Source organism: Lepidochelys kempii, chromosome 24 (genome assembly GCF_965140285.1).
Source record: "Lepidochelys kempii isolate rLepKem1 chromosome 24, rLepKem1.hap1, whole genome shotgun sequence".
Classification (NCBI taxonomy): domain Eukaryota; kingdom Metazoa; phylum Chordata; order Testudines; family Cheloniidae; genus Lepidochelys; species Lepidochelys kempii.
The window spans coordinates 550,365-564,587 of NC_136403.1; the positions used below are offsets into that span (position 1 = coordinate 550,365).

The 14,223-nt window shown below is 57.5% G+C and overlaps 1 protein-coding gene across 1 annotated transcript; it reads right to left on the reverse strand.

Moving 5' to 3' along the window:
- Positions 1-217: 217 nt before the first annotated feature.
- MTX1 (metaxin 1) lies at positions 218-10,639 on the reverse strand. The gene is made up of 8 exons (XM_073322609.1): positions 10,507-10,639; positions 7,380-7,449; positions 5,261-5,340; positions 3,734-3,826; positions 2,973-3,155; positions 2,428-2,504; positions 1,283-1,437; positions 218-675 (listed from the first exon to the last, which is right to left on the reverse strand). The coding sequence occupies exons 1-8, from the start codon at positions 10,585-10,587 to the stop codon at positions 452-454; spliced, it is 963 nt and encodes a 320-aa protein (XP_073178710.1). The 5' UTR covers positions 10,588-10,639; the 3' UTR covers positions 218-451.
- Positions 10,640-14,223: the final 3,584 nt, after the last annotated feature.

Sequence of the window (14,223 nt, forward strand, 5' to 3'; positions counted from 1 at the left end):
GGGGTAGCCAGGGAACTGTGGGGCAGAGCTCAGCAGGGACAGCTTCAAGCCAAGGTTTCCTTTCCATGCTGCTTTGTCCTGCATGCCCCCTGTGGGGAAGGTCTGCCCTGGGTAGAGATGGAGGGCCCAGCGCATTGGTCCACGAAGGCTGAGCAGCCCAGCACTATGCAGGCTCTGTGCCCAGGGCTGCAGAGACAGAGAGCACAGACAGATGCCCTTCAGGGGGCGCTCCGGGTTTATTAGTGGGGGGCAGACTGCTTGCGACACGGTCTAGAAATCTGGGCTGGTGTTTGCAGCAGCGCCGGGATCCGGACTGAACAAGGCTACTGGGTCCTGCCGGGACACGGGGCAGTGTGCAGGAATCAGAGTAGGCCATACCCAGCACTGTAAAAAAAAACTGAGTTCAAGTGATACTGAGACGAGTGAGAATCAAAGCTCTGAGACCAGTGCCTCACTCCTCCTCCTCTTCTTCCTCCTCCATGGCTATTGGCCGGGGGCCGGCAGCCCCAGGAGGGCCCCGCTGGATGGAGATGATCCCGCTGAGGAAGGCGTAGCCAATCATCGCCACCAGTCCCACCAGCACCGACAAGATCTGATTGCGCCGTTTGTAGGGCTCCTCCTCGGACTCGGTCCCTTCAGAGGCAGACGTCTTGGGGGTGCTGGATGGGGCGTCCCCTTGCAAGGAAATGACACGTCAGAAACCAGATCCAGCTGGCGAACTGTACCCCAGCCCAGAGGGCAGAGAGTGGGGGCAGCCTGGAAGAGCATAGGCATGTTACCCTTGTTCGGGGTAGGGAGGGGCACTGCTGCTGGGGAACGGGTGAACACAGCGAGCCCAGGGAAGGGTTGGAGCAGGGGTCCGAAAGCAGCAGGGGAAGAAAAAAGGGAGAAGCTGCCCCTCCTTTTCCAAGAGCCAGACAGGTGGTGCTCCCCACCCTCACCAGGCCCCAGGTACAGCCAGCAGGGTGTCAGGAGACGCCCACACCACAGCTGACACAGAGTGGTCCCTGTGTTACACCTGGTGGGAAGTCCAGTCTCCCCCCCCATCCCCTGGCAGCCAGGAGTGGAGCAGTCCAGGTGAGCTGAGCTCCTCCCCAAGGCACTGGCCCACTTCTCCTGATCTGCCACGGACTAGCAAGCCTCAGCCTGTGGCTAGTGGGGTCTGAGGCACGGTTCAAGCCTGTTCGCATCCCCCCCCCATCTTTGTGACCTTGCTTCAGTGACTCCAGCTGACCCCCAGCTGCCCAGGGCCGAAGGAGAGGCTGGAGGCCTGGCTCCTCACCTCCATCCCAGGGGAAGTAGAGGCTGAGGATGGAGGAGCAGTAGTCACAGAGGTTCTGCAGGGACTTCAGGTGCTGCTGCAGTTTCCCGTTGGGCAGCTTGGCTTTCAGGAGAGGTGCCAGATGACTGAAGACGAACGCGTCCAGGGAAGCGGGGCTGTGGCACAGAGAGCTTGTGCTAGTGGCTCCTGGCCTCTGCTAGTGCCAGGGGCCCAGGACCCCAGGCTTTGGAACAGGCTGGCCCAAATTCACACCGTCACTAGGGTACAACTGTTGCGTGCACTGGGCATGACCAAAATTACCTAGAGCCCTTGAGGCTGCTCCTCTCCCTGCTACTGCAGTCCCAGTGTGCAGGGAGCAGACAGGAGTGTGGGCTGTGGGGGGTGAGCCCAGCTACGCTCATCTTGGCCTGTCCCAGCAGACGGTGCTGCCAGGAGCTGGGCCGGGCTGCTGGCTGCAGGAGCTCACAACCCCTCTTGCAGGCAATCTTGGAGGTGCCTGAATGCCAGAGGTGCTGGGTCACCAAAGGCAGGAGACGGCTTCTCTGCAAGCGCTTGAATAAGTGTCTGTCTCCTCTGATTCCTACTCACCGCAGCTGGCTCTTTGGAAGTGAATAAGCAGCATATTCAGCCATTACCGTTTACAGCTTCATAAATTATGGGCCCATTAAACATGAAGCAAACAAGGCATCCATCTAATGGGCTAAAACTTCCTACGCAGGCCGTGGCTGAAGTGCTGGAACATCTGGTCCTGGCTCACAGGTTTATGGGAGAGGAAGGGGAACTGTCAGGACAGCAGTGGGAACGGATGGAGCCTAATGGGACGCAAGTAACTGCCCGCTCCCCAAGGCCCTGCCTTCCATTAGAGAGACACTGTTCAGCCCAGCTTGCGGCCCCCCTTTCGCTTTAACTGCCTCCGAGGTTTCTCTATAATACTCAGAGCTCTTTCAAAGAGCTGCTGAGGCCGGTGTCCTGCAGCACGCCGGGGAGCTGCAAGGAGATCTGAGACTTAACACCACGAACCCCTCTGCTCGGACATTCTGCTCCCAGCCACAAGTGCTGGGCAGGGGCGTGAGAGCCATGTGTGGGCAGGTGAGGAAAGAGCCCTCACTTCCCCCACAAAGAACATTCCTCCAAGAGCCACTTACGAGTCTCCAAAGAAGAATTTCTGGTCCCCGAGGCGTTGAGACAGGAGCGTCAGGCACTCCCGGGCTTCGCGGTACATCTATGGGATCAGGAGAGAAGCAGCCCCGGTGTCACATCTCCTCAGCACACGAGGTGCAGGAGGCAGAGACCCCACCTCCCCTGGCAAAGGCCATGTCCCAGGACTGAGCTATCTCCAATCCAAGAACACCAGCAAAGAGAGCGAATATCATCCTTATTGGGAGCAAAGCCACTGGCTGACCTGCCCATGCCAGGGACCGACTCTGGCTTCTGCATCACAGCCAGCGACCACAGAGCATTCTGGGGCTGGGCACAAAAGGGTTAAACTCAATACAGAGACTGAGCCCTCAAGCACTAACCACCCCATGGGAGCTGGCTTTGTTCTAACCTAGCGGGAACCAGGAGTATGCTCAGCAGCTGGGAACAGGGTGACCCCTCATGGTGCTTCCATGTAGGGGCAGGATGATGGATTCCCAGAGGAGCCCCAGGCAGCCCTCCCAGCTGCCACAAGGGTAGCAAGCCCACTCACTTCCTTCTCCAGCTCCTCCTCGTCCTCCAAACAGCTGTCCCCCCAGATCAGCTGCAGGCGCTCCAGATGCTGCTTGTGCATGCGGTTGGGCAGGAAGAAGTTGAGCGGGAAGGGGATGGCTTCCGCATACCATTTCCGCGTGTGCTCCACATAGTTCTTTGCATCCACCCAGAACATGTGAATCTAGGGCACGAGGACAGCGGTGACCCATGAGAACTAGTGCAGGGCTGCTTTCTGCAGCCCCAGCGCAGCCAGGGGCGTGGCTCACGCTCCACAGGCTGCTTTCGTCTCTCTCTGAGGCCCTGGGGAACGGAGGCCACCACAGGGCCTGGCTTGCAGAGTTGGCCTGCAGCTGTGCTACAGGGTTCATGGACCTGCACAGGCAGGTGCTGCATGACTGAATCCTGCTGTGCTGGAGGGCACGTTCCCCAGAGACAGGGAGACACTAAAGGGCTGAAGGGGCATTAGAGGCTACAGTGACAGGGCTGGGAGCCGCCCCAGGCTGGGGACCCAAATGCAGCCCTGGCAGTGCCCTGTAAGACACTCTGCTACCCCAGACCCTCCCATAGCTGTCACTGCACCATAGTTCCAACCCGCAGCTTCCACCCTGTGGTTCTGGGATCTGCCAATACGCCTCAGTCCCTCGCTGTGAGGGCCCGTCCCGTTGGGCTGGACCCAGAATCCATCTGAACTGCGAACTAGCTAGCTCCTCCCATAGCAGCGTTCCGGGAACCCTTCCACTGGCCCACGCGAGCACTCACCAACACGGGTAGCAGCTTTTCCTCTAGCAGAGACACAAAGGCTAGCGTATCTGCCCCTTGCCTCGCAGAGAGATCATAGTCAGCGTTGTATTTCTACAGAGTAAAGGGAACAGTGTGAGGCCTGGGCTGGAAGTGGTGAATGAGCCCGTCCTGTGCTCCAGCCACCTCTCCATAAGCTGCAGAGACAGACACAGCAATGCAGCCCCCATCGGGGTGCCGGGCGTGACACGGGCCCCAGGCAAGTTCCCTTCACAGACAACACTTTTCCAGGTACTAAGTGCCATGCCTGGGTTTTTCCTAAAATGCACACGCTGATGCGCAGCCGACTCCAAGAGCCCAGGGGTCAGAGCTCGTCCGCCCGGCTGTTTGCTCTGAGGAGACGTGTTCCCTTTCGAGACCCAACTCTGCCAAAGCTGAACCCTGCTCACATGAGCCTGGACTTCCAGAGGCGCCCCAGGAAGCAGTATCGACGGGCTGGGGGGAGGTGCGTGGACAGGCGCCCAATGCACAGGCCTGCTGCCCTTGCATCTTTCAAGGGGAGACTCTGGCCAGCCCTGCAGTGAGCGCTGCCTGGTGTATTTAACCTGGCTGGAAGCCTGCTCCATTTCAGAACACGCTGGCTGTGGCTGTGCTCGTCTGTGCGGCTGCATGACACAGAACAGGAAAGCTGGGGCCAAGGCGGAGTCTGGGATGAAGGGTGCAAGCAGTGAAGGGGAGCGTCTCCAGCCTTTCCAAGGAAAGTTGGCACCAGGCATGCCTAGTTCCACAGAGCCGGGAGCAGCCTGAATAGTGGTGTGGCTGGCACACACCCTGGCGTCTGAGAGCCGCCCGAGTCCACAGACTGACACCTCCCTCAGGCCTCAAAGGAGCCACTTGTGCTCCTCCCACAGCTAGCCAGCCTCAGGCAAACCATCCACAGAGCTGGTACCCTACTTGCCTCAGCACTTGGGGCCAGGGAAGACAGGAGGGGAAGAACTGAATCTTCAGACACAAGTTCCAGAGAAAGAGCAACTTCAAAGGGTGAAACTAGCACACAGGGACAGAGGGGCTTCTCTGGCGGGGACCCTTGCATCTTCTGCCCTCTCCTCCATGGCCACACAAGGGCCCTCGGGACAGGGCCAGTACAGAGTGCTGCTCAGGGGAGATGGGTCAGGATCTGGGGAGCTGAGCTGGGCTGTGGCAGTTCTCAGCCCTCTCCTAGTCCAGACTGACTGCAGGACCAGCCAGATTTCGCTGCATAGGTCCATTGGCAAGGCTCTGTGGCAACTGGAGACTTAGCTGCGTAACACAATGCTTCCACTGGCAGGGTTTTGCAGACCTTGCTGAGCCACCTCCCCCAGGGATGCTTCCTACAGGCTCTCGGCTCCCCACCCACTGCAGCAAAGCCCTCACAGTTATTTCCATCCGCGGTTCTACTCTCAGCTTTCCCCAGCTCCCACCCCCCATAGGCCTGAGCCGCAGGTGGGAAGTGACTGTCTCCTCTCGCTCTGGGGCAGCAGGGCCTGAGTCAGTGTCCCCATCCCATACCTGTTTCCTGAGATGAGTGATAATCTGGTGCATCTGGGAGAGGACACCTTCCTCCTTTGTCTTCAGAGCAGGTAAACACCCTGAAAGCAGAGAAAGAGAATAGAGGGGAGACCCTGCCCAGAGCTGCCCCTTCACAGGCCTCCTGCATGCAGTGAGCACCCCCAACCCCGTCTGCTCTCATCGGGGATCCTGGCGCAGGTGCCAGCATCACACGTAGATTGCAAGAGATCCCTTTGTTTTCATGTGCCCCAGTGGTGCTGAGGGTTTCCGTGGTTGGTCTCAGTCCATGCAGTGACTTCCTTTTGGAAGCCTGAACTGGTTTGGTGTTGAACAATGTGAGAGACTCATTCCAGGGTGAAATGGATTTTGCACATGGACAGCTCTTAACTGGCTGGACTTCACACATGAATTTTCCACGTGCCTAGTCCCTGCTGAGGAGTCTCCAGGCTATGTGTGGCAGACAGGATTCAGAAGTAACAAACACCATGTTGGGCCATCTGGTCGCAGAGCTCTGCAGAGCTGTCAGCTCTGGCATGATTCATAGATTCATAGATATTTAGGTCAGAAGGGACCATTATGATCATCTAGTCTGACCTCCTGCACAATGCAGGCCACAGAACTTCACCCACCACTCCTAAAAAAGACCTCACACCTATATCTGTGCTATTGAAGTCCTCAAATTGTAGTTTGAAGACCTCAAGGAGCAGAGAATCCTCCAGCAAGTGACCCATGCCCCATGCTACAGAGGAAGGCGAAAAACCTCCAGGGCCTTCCAATCTGCCCTGGAGGAAAATTCCTTCCCGACCCCAAATATGGCGATCAGCTAAACCCTGAGCATATGGGCAAGATTCATCAGCCAGATACTACAGAAAATTCTTTCCCGGGTAACTTGGATCTTACCCCATCTAAAAACCCATCACAGGCCATTGGGCCTATTTACCATGAATATTTAATTACCAAAACCATGTTATCCCATCATACCATCTCCTCCATAAACTTATCGAGTTTAATCTTAAAGCAAGATAGATCTTTTGCCCCCACCACTTCCCTCGGAAGGCTATTCCAAAACTTCACTCCTCTGATGGTTAGAAACCTTCGTCTAATTTCTAATCTAAATTTCCTAGTGGCCAGTTTATATCCATTTGTTCTTGTGTCCACATTGGTACTGAGTTTAAATAATTCCTCTCCCTCTCTGGTATTTATCCCTCTGATATATTTATAGAGAGCAATCATATCTCCCCTCAACCTTCTTTTAGTTAGGCTAAACAAGCCAAGCTCCCTGAGTCTCCTTTCATAAGACAAGTTTTCCATTCCTCGGATCATCCTAGTAGCCCTTCTCTGTACCTGTTCCAGTTTGAATTCATCCTTCTTAAACATGGGAGACCAGAACTGCACACAGTATTCCAGGTGAGGTCTCACCAGTGCCTTATATAACGGTACTAAAACCTCCTTATCCCTACTGGAAATACCTCTCCTGATGCATCCCAAGACGACATTAGCTTTTTTCACAGCCATATCACATTGGCAGCTCATAGTCAACCTATGATCAACCAATACTCCAAGGTCCTTTTCCTCCTCCGTTACTTCTAGTTGATGCGTCCCTAGCTTATAACTAAAATTCTTGTTATTAATCCCTAAATGCATGACCTTACACTTCTCACTATTAAATTTCATCCTATTCCTATTACTCCAGTTTACAAGGTCATCCAGATCCTCCTGTAGGGTATCCCTGTCCTTCTCTAAATTAGCAATACCGGCATGGGTTCTGGGCTGCTCTGACAGCTGAGTTCCAAAAGGGAGAATGTCTCTTCACCCCAGGGCAGGGCAGGGCCGTGGAGTCAGGAGAGAGGAGCTGTTTGTTTGTCTGCCTCCTTAAACGAAATGGGGAAATTAAATGCAAGGCTTTGTTTAAAGGCAGTGCTGCCCAGTTCTGATGTTGGCTGTCCCACCAGTTTGCCTTGGGCACCTCACCATGCCTCAGTTTCCCCATCTGTAAAAGGGAGATAATCTCTGCCTATTTTCTGGTGGCTTGTGATGGCTCCAATAGTCGCGTGTGCACCTCATGTTTGTTTATTTCTATCCCCACATGCCCCTCCCCCTTTCTCATAGGCCCCTTTACCTGAGGGACTTCGCCATGGGTTAGTGACCTTGTGAACTTTGAGCGGCGCACCTGTGAATCTGGCATAGGTCTGGAAGACAAGTGGAAGAAAGACTCAGATGGACATCTGTGTATAAATATTTAACTGTGCACTGGCTCAGAGTGAGAATGACTCCCGTGGCCAGGGCGCTCAGCTGGGACGTGAGACCCAGGTTCCAGTCATGGTGGAACAGCCCCAGAACACCCCACAGACCAGTGGTTAGGGACCTCACCTGCCAGATGGGCAGACCCAAGTTCAAATCCCTTCTCCATGTCAGGGGGACTGAACCCTGGTCTCCTACATCCTGGGTGACTCGGCTAAAGATTATAGGGTGACATCTCCTCCTCCTGTTTCTTGCAAGAAGCAGTGTAGGTCCATGGCTCCAGGATAGGGGAGTCCCCAGCAGAGACAAGTGCCTCTCTATGACCCAGATTTAGGTTCCAAATTCTCTTTGAGGGCTGGGCTTAGGCCAAACCCCTCTCCATGGCTTTGACTGCCTAGCTTAGGTGGCTTGGCATGTGGATCTGGACGCCAGGCCTCAGAAAGGAAACCTGGGGTGCAAAACCTGTGTCATAAGAACGGCCAGACTGGGTCAGACCAAAGGTCCATCCAGCCCAGTATCCTGTCTACCGAGAGTGGCCAATGCCAGGTGCCCCAGAGGGCACTGAACCTAACTGGTAATGATCAAATGATCTCTCTCCTGCCATCCATCTCCACCCTCTGACAAACAGAGGCTAGGGACACCATTCCTTACTTATCCTGGCTAATTGCCATTAATGGACTTAACCTCCATGAATTTATCCAGTTCTCTTTTAAACCCTGTTATAGTCCTAGCCTTCACAACCTCCTCAGGCAAGGAGTTCCACAGGTTGACTGTGCGCTGAGTGAAGAATAACTTTTTTTTATTTGTTTTAAACCTGCTACCCATTAATTTCATTTGGTGGCCCCTAATTCTTATATTATGGGAACAAGTAAATAACTTTTCCTTCTTCACTTTTTCCACACCACTCATGAGTTTATAGACCTCTATCCTATCCCCCCTTAGTCTCCTCTTTTCCAAACTGAAAAGCCCTAGCCTCTTTAATCTCTCCTCATATAGGACCCATTCCAAACCCCTAATCATTTTAGTTGCCCTTTTCTTATGCCAGTATATCTTTTTTGAGACGAGGGGACCACATCTGTACGCAGTATTCAAGATGTGGGCGTACCATGGATTTATATAAGGGCAATAAGATATTCTCCGTCTTATTTTCTATCCCTTTTTTAATGATTCTTAACATCCCGTTTGCTTTTTTGACTGCCGCTGCACACTGCGTGGACGACTTCAGAGAACTATCTGCTATGACTCCAAGATCTTTCTCCTGATTAGTTATAGCTAAATTAGCCCCCAACATATTGTATGTATAATTGGGGTTATTTTCTCCAATGTGCATTACTTTACATTTATCCACATTAAATTTCATTTGCCATTTTGTTGCCCAGTCACTTAGTTTTGTGAGATCTTTTTGAAGTTCTTCACAGTCTGCTTTGGTCTTAACTATCTTGAGCAGTTTCGTATCATCTGCAAACTTTGCCACCTCCCTGTTTACCCCTTTCTCCAGATTATTTATGAATAAGCTGAATAGGATTGGTCCTAGGACTGACCCTTGGGGAACACCGCTAGTTATCCCTCTCCATTCTGAAAATTTACCATTTATTCCTAACCTTTGTTCCCTGTCTTTTAACCAGTTCTCAATCTATGAAAGGAACTGCCCTCTTATCCCATGACAACTTAATTTACATAAGAGCCTTTGGTGAGGGTCCTTGTCAAAGGCTTTCTGGACATCTAAGGACACTATGTCCACTGGATCCCCCTGGTCCACATGGCAGTTGACCCCCTCGAAGAACTCTAATAGAGTAGTAAGACATGATCTCCCCCATGGCTTTCGGTGCTTCACCCCCCACCCCGCCTGCCCCCCCCTTGGGGAGCCGTTCCTTCTCCCCTCTCCCCACCCTACCTGCCCCCGGGGGGGCCGGTCCTTCTCCCCCCTCCCCCCCACGCATGCCCCCGTGGGCTCCCTGCTGGGCCGCCGAGGACCGGCCCCCCCCGGGGGCAGGCAGAGGCGGGGGGGGGAGGGACCGCCCCCCCCGGGGGCAGGCAGAGGCGGGGGGGGGAGGGACCGCCCCCCCCGGGGGCAGGCAGAGGCGGGGGGGGGAGGGACCGCCCCCCCCGGGGGCAGGCAGAGGCGGGGGGGGGAGGGACCGCCCCCCCCGGGGGCAGGCAGAGGCGGGGGGGGGGAGGGATCGGCCCCCCCCGGGGGCAGGCAGAGGCGGGGGGGGGGAGGGATCGGCCCCCCCCGGGGGCAGGCAGAGGCGGGGGGGGGGAGGGATCGGCCCCCCCCGGGGGCAGGCAGAGGCGGGGGGGGAGAGGGACCGGCCCCCCCCGGGGGCAGGCAGAGGCGGGGGGGGAGAGGGACCGGCCCCCCCCGGGGGCAGGCAGAGGCGGGGGGGGGAGAGGGACCGGCCCCCCCCGGGGGCAGGCAGAGGCGGGGGGGGGAGAGGGACCGGCCCCCCCCGGGGGCAGGCAGAGGCGGGGGGGGGAGAGGGACCGGCCCCCCCCGGGGGCAGGCAGAGGCGGGGGGGGGAGAGGGACCGGCCCCCCCCGGGGGCAGGCAGAGGCGGGGGGGGGAGAGGGACCGGCCCCCCCCGGGGGCAGGCAGAGGCGGGGGGGGGAGGGACCGGCCCCCCCCGGGGGCAGGCAGAGGCGGGGGGGGAGGGACCGGCCCCCCCGGGGGCAGGCAGAGGCGGGGGGGGAGGGACCGCCCCCCCCGGGGGCAGGCAGAGGCGGGGGGGGGGAGGGACCGGCCCCCCCCGGGGGCAGGCAGAGGCGGGGGGGGGGAGGGACCGGCCCCCCCCGAGGGCAGGCAGAGGCGGGGGGGGGAGAGGGACCGGCCCCCCCCGGGGGCAGGCAGAGGCGGGGGGGGAGGGACGGGACCGGCCCCCCCCGGGGGCAGGCAGAGGCGGGGGGGGGGAGGGACCGGCCCCCCCCGGGGGCAGGCAGAGGCGGGGGGGGGAGGGACCGGCCCCCCCCGGGGGCAGGCAGAGGCGGGGGGTCCGGGGCCCGCTCACCAGCACGGCCAGACAGTCCGGGTCCACCGAGGGCAGCCCCCAGCCGCCGGCCCAGCAGAACAGCTCCATGGGCGCCGCCATCTTCCCGCGCGCCCGCCCCGGAACCGCACGGCCCGGGCCGCCCCTCAGCCCCGCCCCGGGCCACAGGCCCCGCCCCCTCAGCCCCGCCCCCGGGCCTCCAGACCCCGCCCCGTGCCCCAGGCTCCGCCCCCTCGGCCCCGCCCCCGTGCCCCAGGCTCCGCCCCCTCGGCCCCGCCCCCGGACCACCAGACCCCGCCCCTCAGCCCCACCCCCGTGCCCCCAGACCCCGCCCCCTGCGATGCCCCCTGAGCCTGCCCCCTGTGCCCCAATACCTCGCTGTGCCCCCTTCCCCCTGTGCCTCCGTCCCCCTACCCTCCTGTGCCCCCTCCAGCCCCTGCGATGCCCCCTGAGCCCTGGCCCCCAATCCCCCAGTGCCCTCATAATCCCCCATGCCCCTACCCTCCCTGTACCCCCATACCCCAACCCCCCATACCCCCCTGTGTCCCAATACCCTGACCTTCCTGTGCCCCCATAATCCCCCATGCCCCTATACCCCACTGTACCGCCATACCCCTATCCCCCACACCTCCATACCCCCTGTGCCCCAACCCTCCTGTACCCCCATACCCCAAGTGCCCCAATACCCCGACCCTCCTGTACCTCCATAATCCCCCATGCCCTTACTCCCCTGTGCCCCCATACCCCGACCCCCTGTGTCCCAATACCCCCAAGCCTGATACCCCTGCACCTTCCCTGTGCCCTGCCATCCTGGAGACCGAATCCCCACCATCACCCCCGTGCAGAGGCCTGGTCTTTCTCTCTCCCCAGCGGACCCTGCAACTCTTTCTCAGCCCCCATATCTCCACAGGGCCTGCCTGTGTCTCCCCACGGACTTCTTCTCTCAGCGTTGCAAATTCCAAGGATGAATTATTTGTCACATTGGTTTTCTGTAGCAGCTAAACTGGGAATCTGCGCAGAATGGTTTGAATGTGCAGCAAGTCATAAAAGAGTTGGAACATTTTAGCTTAGTCCCCACATCGTAAACCTGCCACCCCGCCCTGTATGGGACAGCTGGTCAGAGCTGCTGGGGGGTGTTTGCAGTAGGATAGCTGGTTGGGGGATTGTTTTTCTCTTGGCTCTGTGACTGATTCCTCGTGTGATCTTGTGCCATATAAATCTCCGGGGGAGGAGGGGAGAGCTGGTCTCTGCCTCAGTTTCCCCTATGTGGAACAGTGATAATGATCCTCTCCCAAAATGACAGGTTTCAGAGTAGCAGCCGTGTTAGTCTGTATCCGCAAAAAGAACAGGAGGACTTGTGGCACCTTAGAGACTAACAAATGTATTTGAGCATTGTGACGATGTGACGCAGCAGGGAGGGGGGAGTGTTGACCTGGGAATGTGCCCTGGGGATGGGAGACCTGAGAGCCTGTCACCTGAGCCAGGAGGGGGAGGGGGAGGTGACACCTCTGCCCAGGAATGTGAACAGAGGCTGCAGCAGGGAACCTGCTGGGTGGGTTTAGTTCAGTTTGGGGCTGGGGAGAGGAACACAGGGAACCCCAGGGCTGGGGTCTAAGCTCCCTGCTCCCCCAGAAGGACGTGACTGAGTGGTCCTGGTTGTACCCACAAGCTCTGTTGTGGACTGTGTTCCTGTTGTCCAATAAACCTTCTGTTTTACTGGCTGGCTGAGAGTCTCAGTGGATCCCAGGAAGAGGGGTGCAGGGCCTGGACTCCCCCACACTCCGTGACAAGCATAAGCTCACTTCATCGGACGCGTTCAGTGCCACAAGTCCTCCTTTTCTCTCCCAAAATGGGGCTGCTGTGGCTGGTAAGGCTCTTAGTGATCCTCAAGTGAGCAGGGAATTGACAGCCGTTTAGCACCAATTGCTGCAGCTTCGACAGGCCCCCGGGAATGGTCACAGCTTTGTGACAGATGCTCTGGACTGTGCTATGTCTGGTTACAGGCTTGGCTCAGCTGCAGCAGTCTTTGTGTTTACAATGCACTCATCATCATGGTATGAGGTATCCTGCGTGCAAAACTACTGTAGAGTTAGGAGGCATTGAAGAAGGCTCCCCCTGTCTCAGGGACACCATGTTTGTCTCTCACCCCTGGCTGCTTATCCTGTGAAGGCTCCAGAGGCAGCATATTGAGGCCTTGTACTGCTCCCCGAGCAGCTCTACTGGCTACTGTGGGTGAAAGAGCCTCTCCTTCAGCTTTTCCTGCAAGGAAGAGTCTCCCTGTATCTCTCCCTGCCCCATCTCAACTCCCAGCTGAAAACCTCTTTCTCATGCCTAGCCCACACCTCTGAATTTCTCAGTCCTTCAGCCACTGTTCTGCTGTGCACACCATTCTGGGGACCGAGGGTTTACAAGAGAGGCCGTAACGCTTGAAGCCTGTTGCACTGAAAAGTACTACCTGAAAACTGCAAACATGAAATAGAAGGAACTAATACCCTGACATGCATCTGCAACTGGGGCTCATCCCTGGTGCCAACAAAAGGCAGAGTGGGTGCTGGATTTGCCACACTAAGCCTTGGTCTTTGCTGGAGAGGCAGCCTCGCCCCCCTCAGAGAACACGTGCAAGGAAAGTAAGTCAGCTGCGGCTGAACAGAAGTGAAGCAGTCCCCGAATCAAGGCCCAGGGCTCCCTGGGGATGTTGTTGTTAGAGAGGGAGATTGCAGGATTGCTAACAGGCCTGTTAATACCTGCGGGTCTCCCCTCCCCATGCATGACAGGCCGTGGGCTGAGTGGTGACACAACCCTCCTGCCTGCTCTTCCTAGCTCTCATTCCTGGAGAGAGGGGTGCTTACATCACAAGGAGCATAGCTGTGTGCCTCTCCCTTTCCCATCATTTGTGGGTCCTCTGGGGCTGCAGCTGCCTGGAGCAGACTTTCAGCTGGGGAAAAACCCTAGAACAAGCTGCAGTTTTACCATGTTCTCTCTGGATCTAGTCCCCTGGGGTGTCCGTGTCAAGAGCTCCTGCCTCTGCCTCTCTAGCCAGCGGCACATCTGAGTCCCGCTCCTGTTCTTAGCGAGGAGGGTGGTGTGGGCCTGTCCAGACATTGGATGTTTTCAGGAGGTCGTGATGCTTGGATCCAAAACCACCCAGCAGCGCGCAGCCTGCGTTCCAGAGTGCATGTTGCCATGGAAAGAAAACAGGGGTGGGGGAGCAGCACACGCAAAGGGATGGAAAATCTCTGCTCTCTGTAATTTGGGAGAATCCAAGCAGGAATTCTAACTCCCCCTCTCTCTTTGGAGTCCCTGTTATTAGGACTCAATTTAGTCTCTTGCCGCAGTAGATCCAGCCGAGCCACTGGCATTGGCCTGCCTGGCTGAGAGCAGGAGGAAGGGCCAGGGCTGGAGGGAGCCCACCTGGGCACAGCTCATCTTGTTGTTATGACGGCAATGGAAACAAAGAGTAAACACGGCTGACGCTGCACTCAGCGAGCCTTGGTGCGGCAGAGGGCTTGGCTGTGGTTCAGGAACGACCTTCCTGGCCAGCTGCGTGAATTCACCAGGGAGCTCCTTGTGTCCCATGGGCCCCAGTCAGATATGGACACATCCAAACAGCTGGGGAACACTCCCCACATGCCGACAGGCAGGCATGGAGAGTCGCAGCTCTCGCCCTGCCAGGGTCCAGCCCCACTGCCGCATCCCCCCAGCAGGGCAGAGGGAGGGTACCAGGATGGCAGAGCAGGA

Bases quoted from the DNA above. Each gene is read 5' to 3' on its own strand.
- MTX1 (XM_073322609.1), bottom strand. From the start codon at position 10,587: ATGGCGGCGCCCATGGAGCTGTTCTGCTGGGCCGGCGGCTGGGGGCTG. The intron at 5,341-7,379 runs GTAAAGGGGCCT...CTCTGCTTTCAG, and splicing joins CCCATGGCGAAGTCCCTCAG to GGTGTTTACCTGCTCTGAAG. The intron at 1,438-2,427 runs GTAAGTGGCTCT...TCTGTGCCACAG, and splicing joins AAATTCTTCTTTGGAGACTC to CCCCGCTTCCCTGGACGCGT.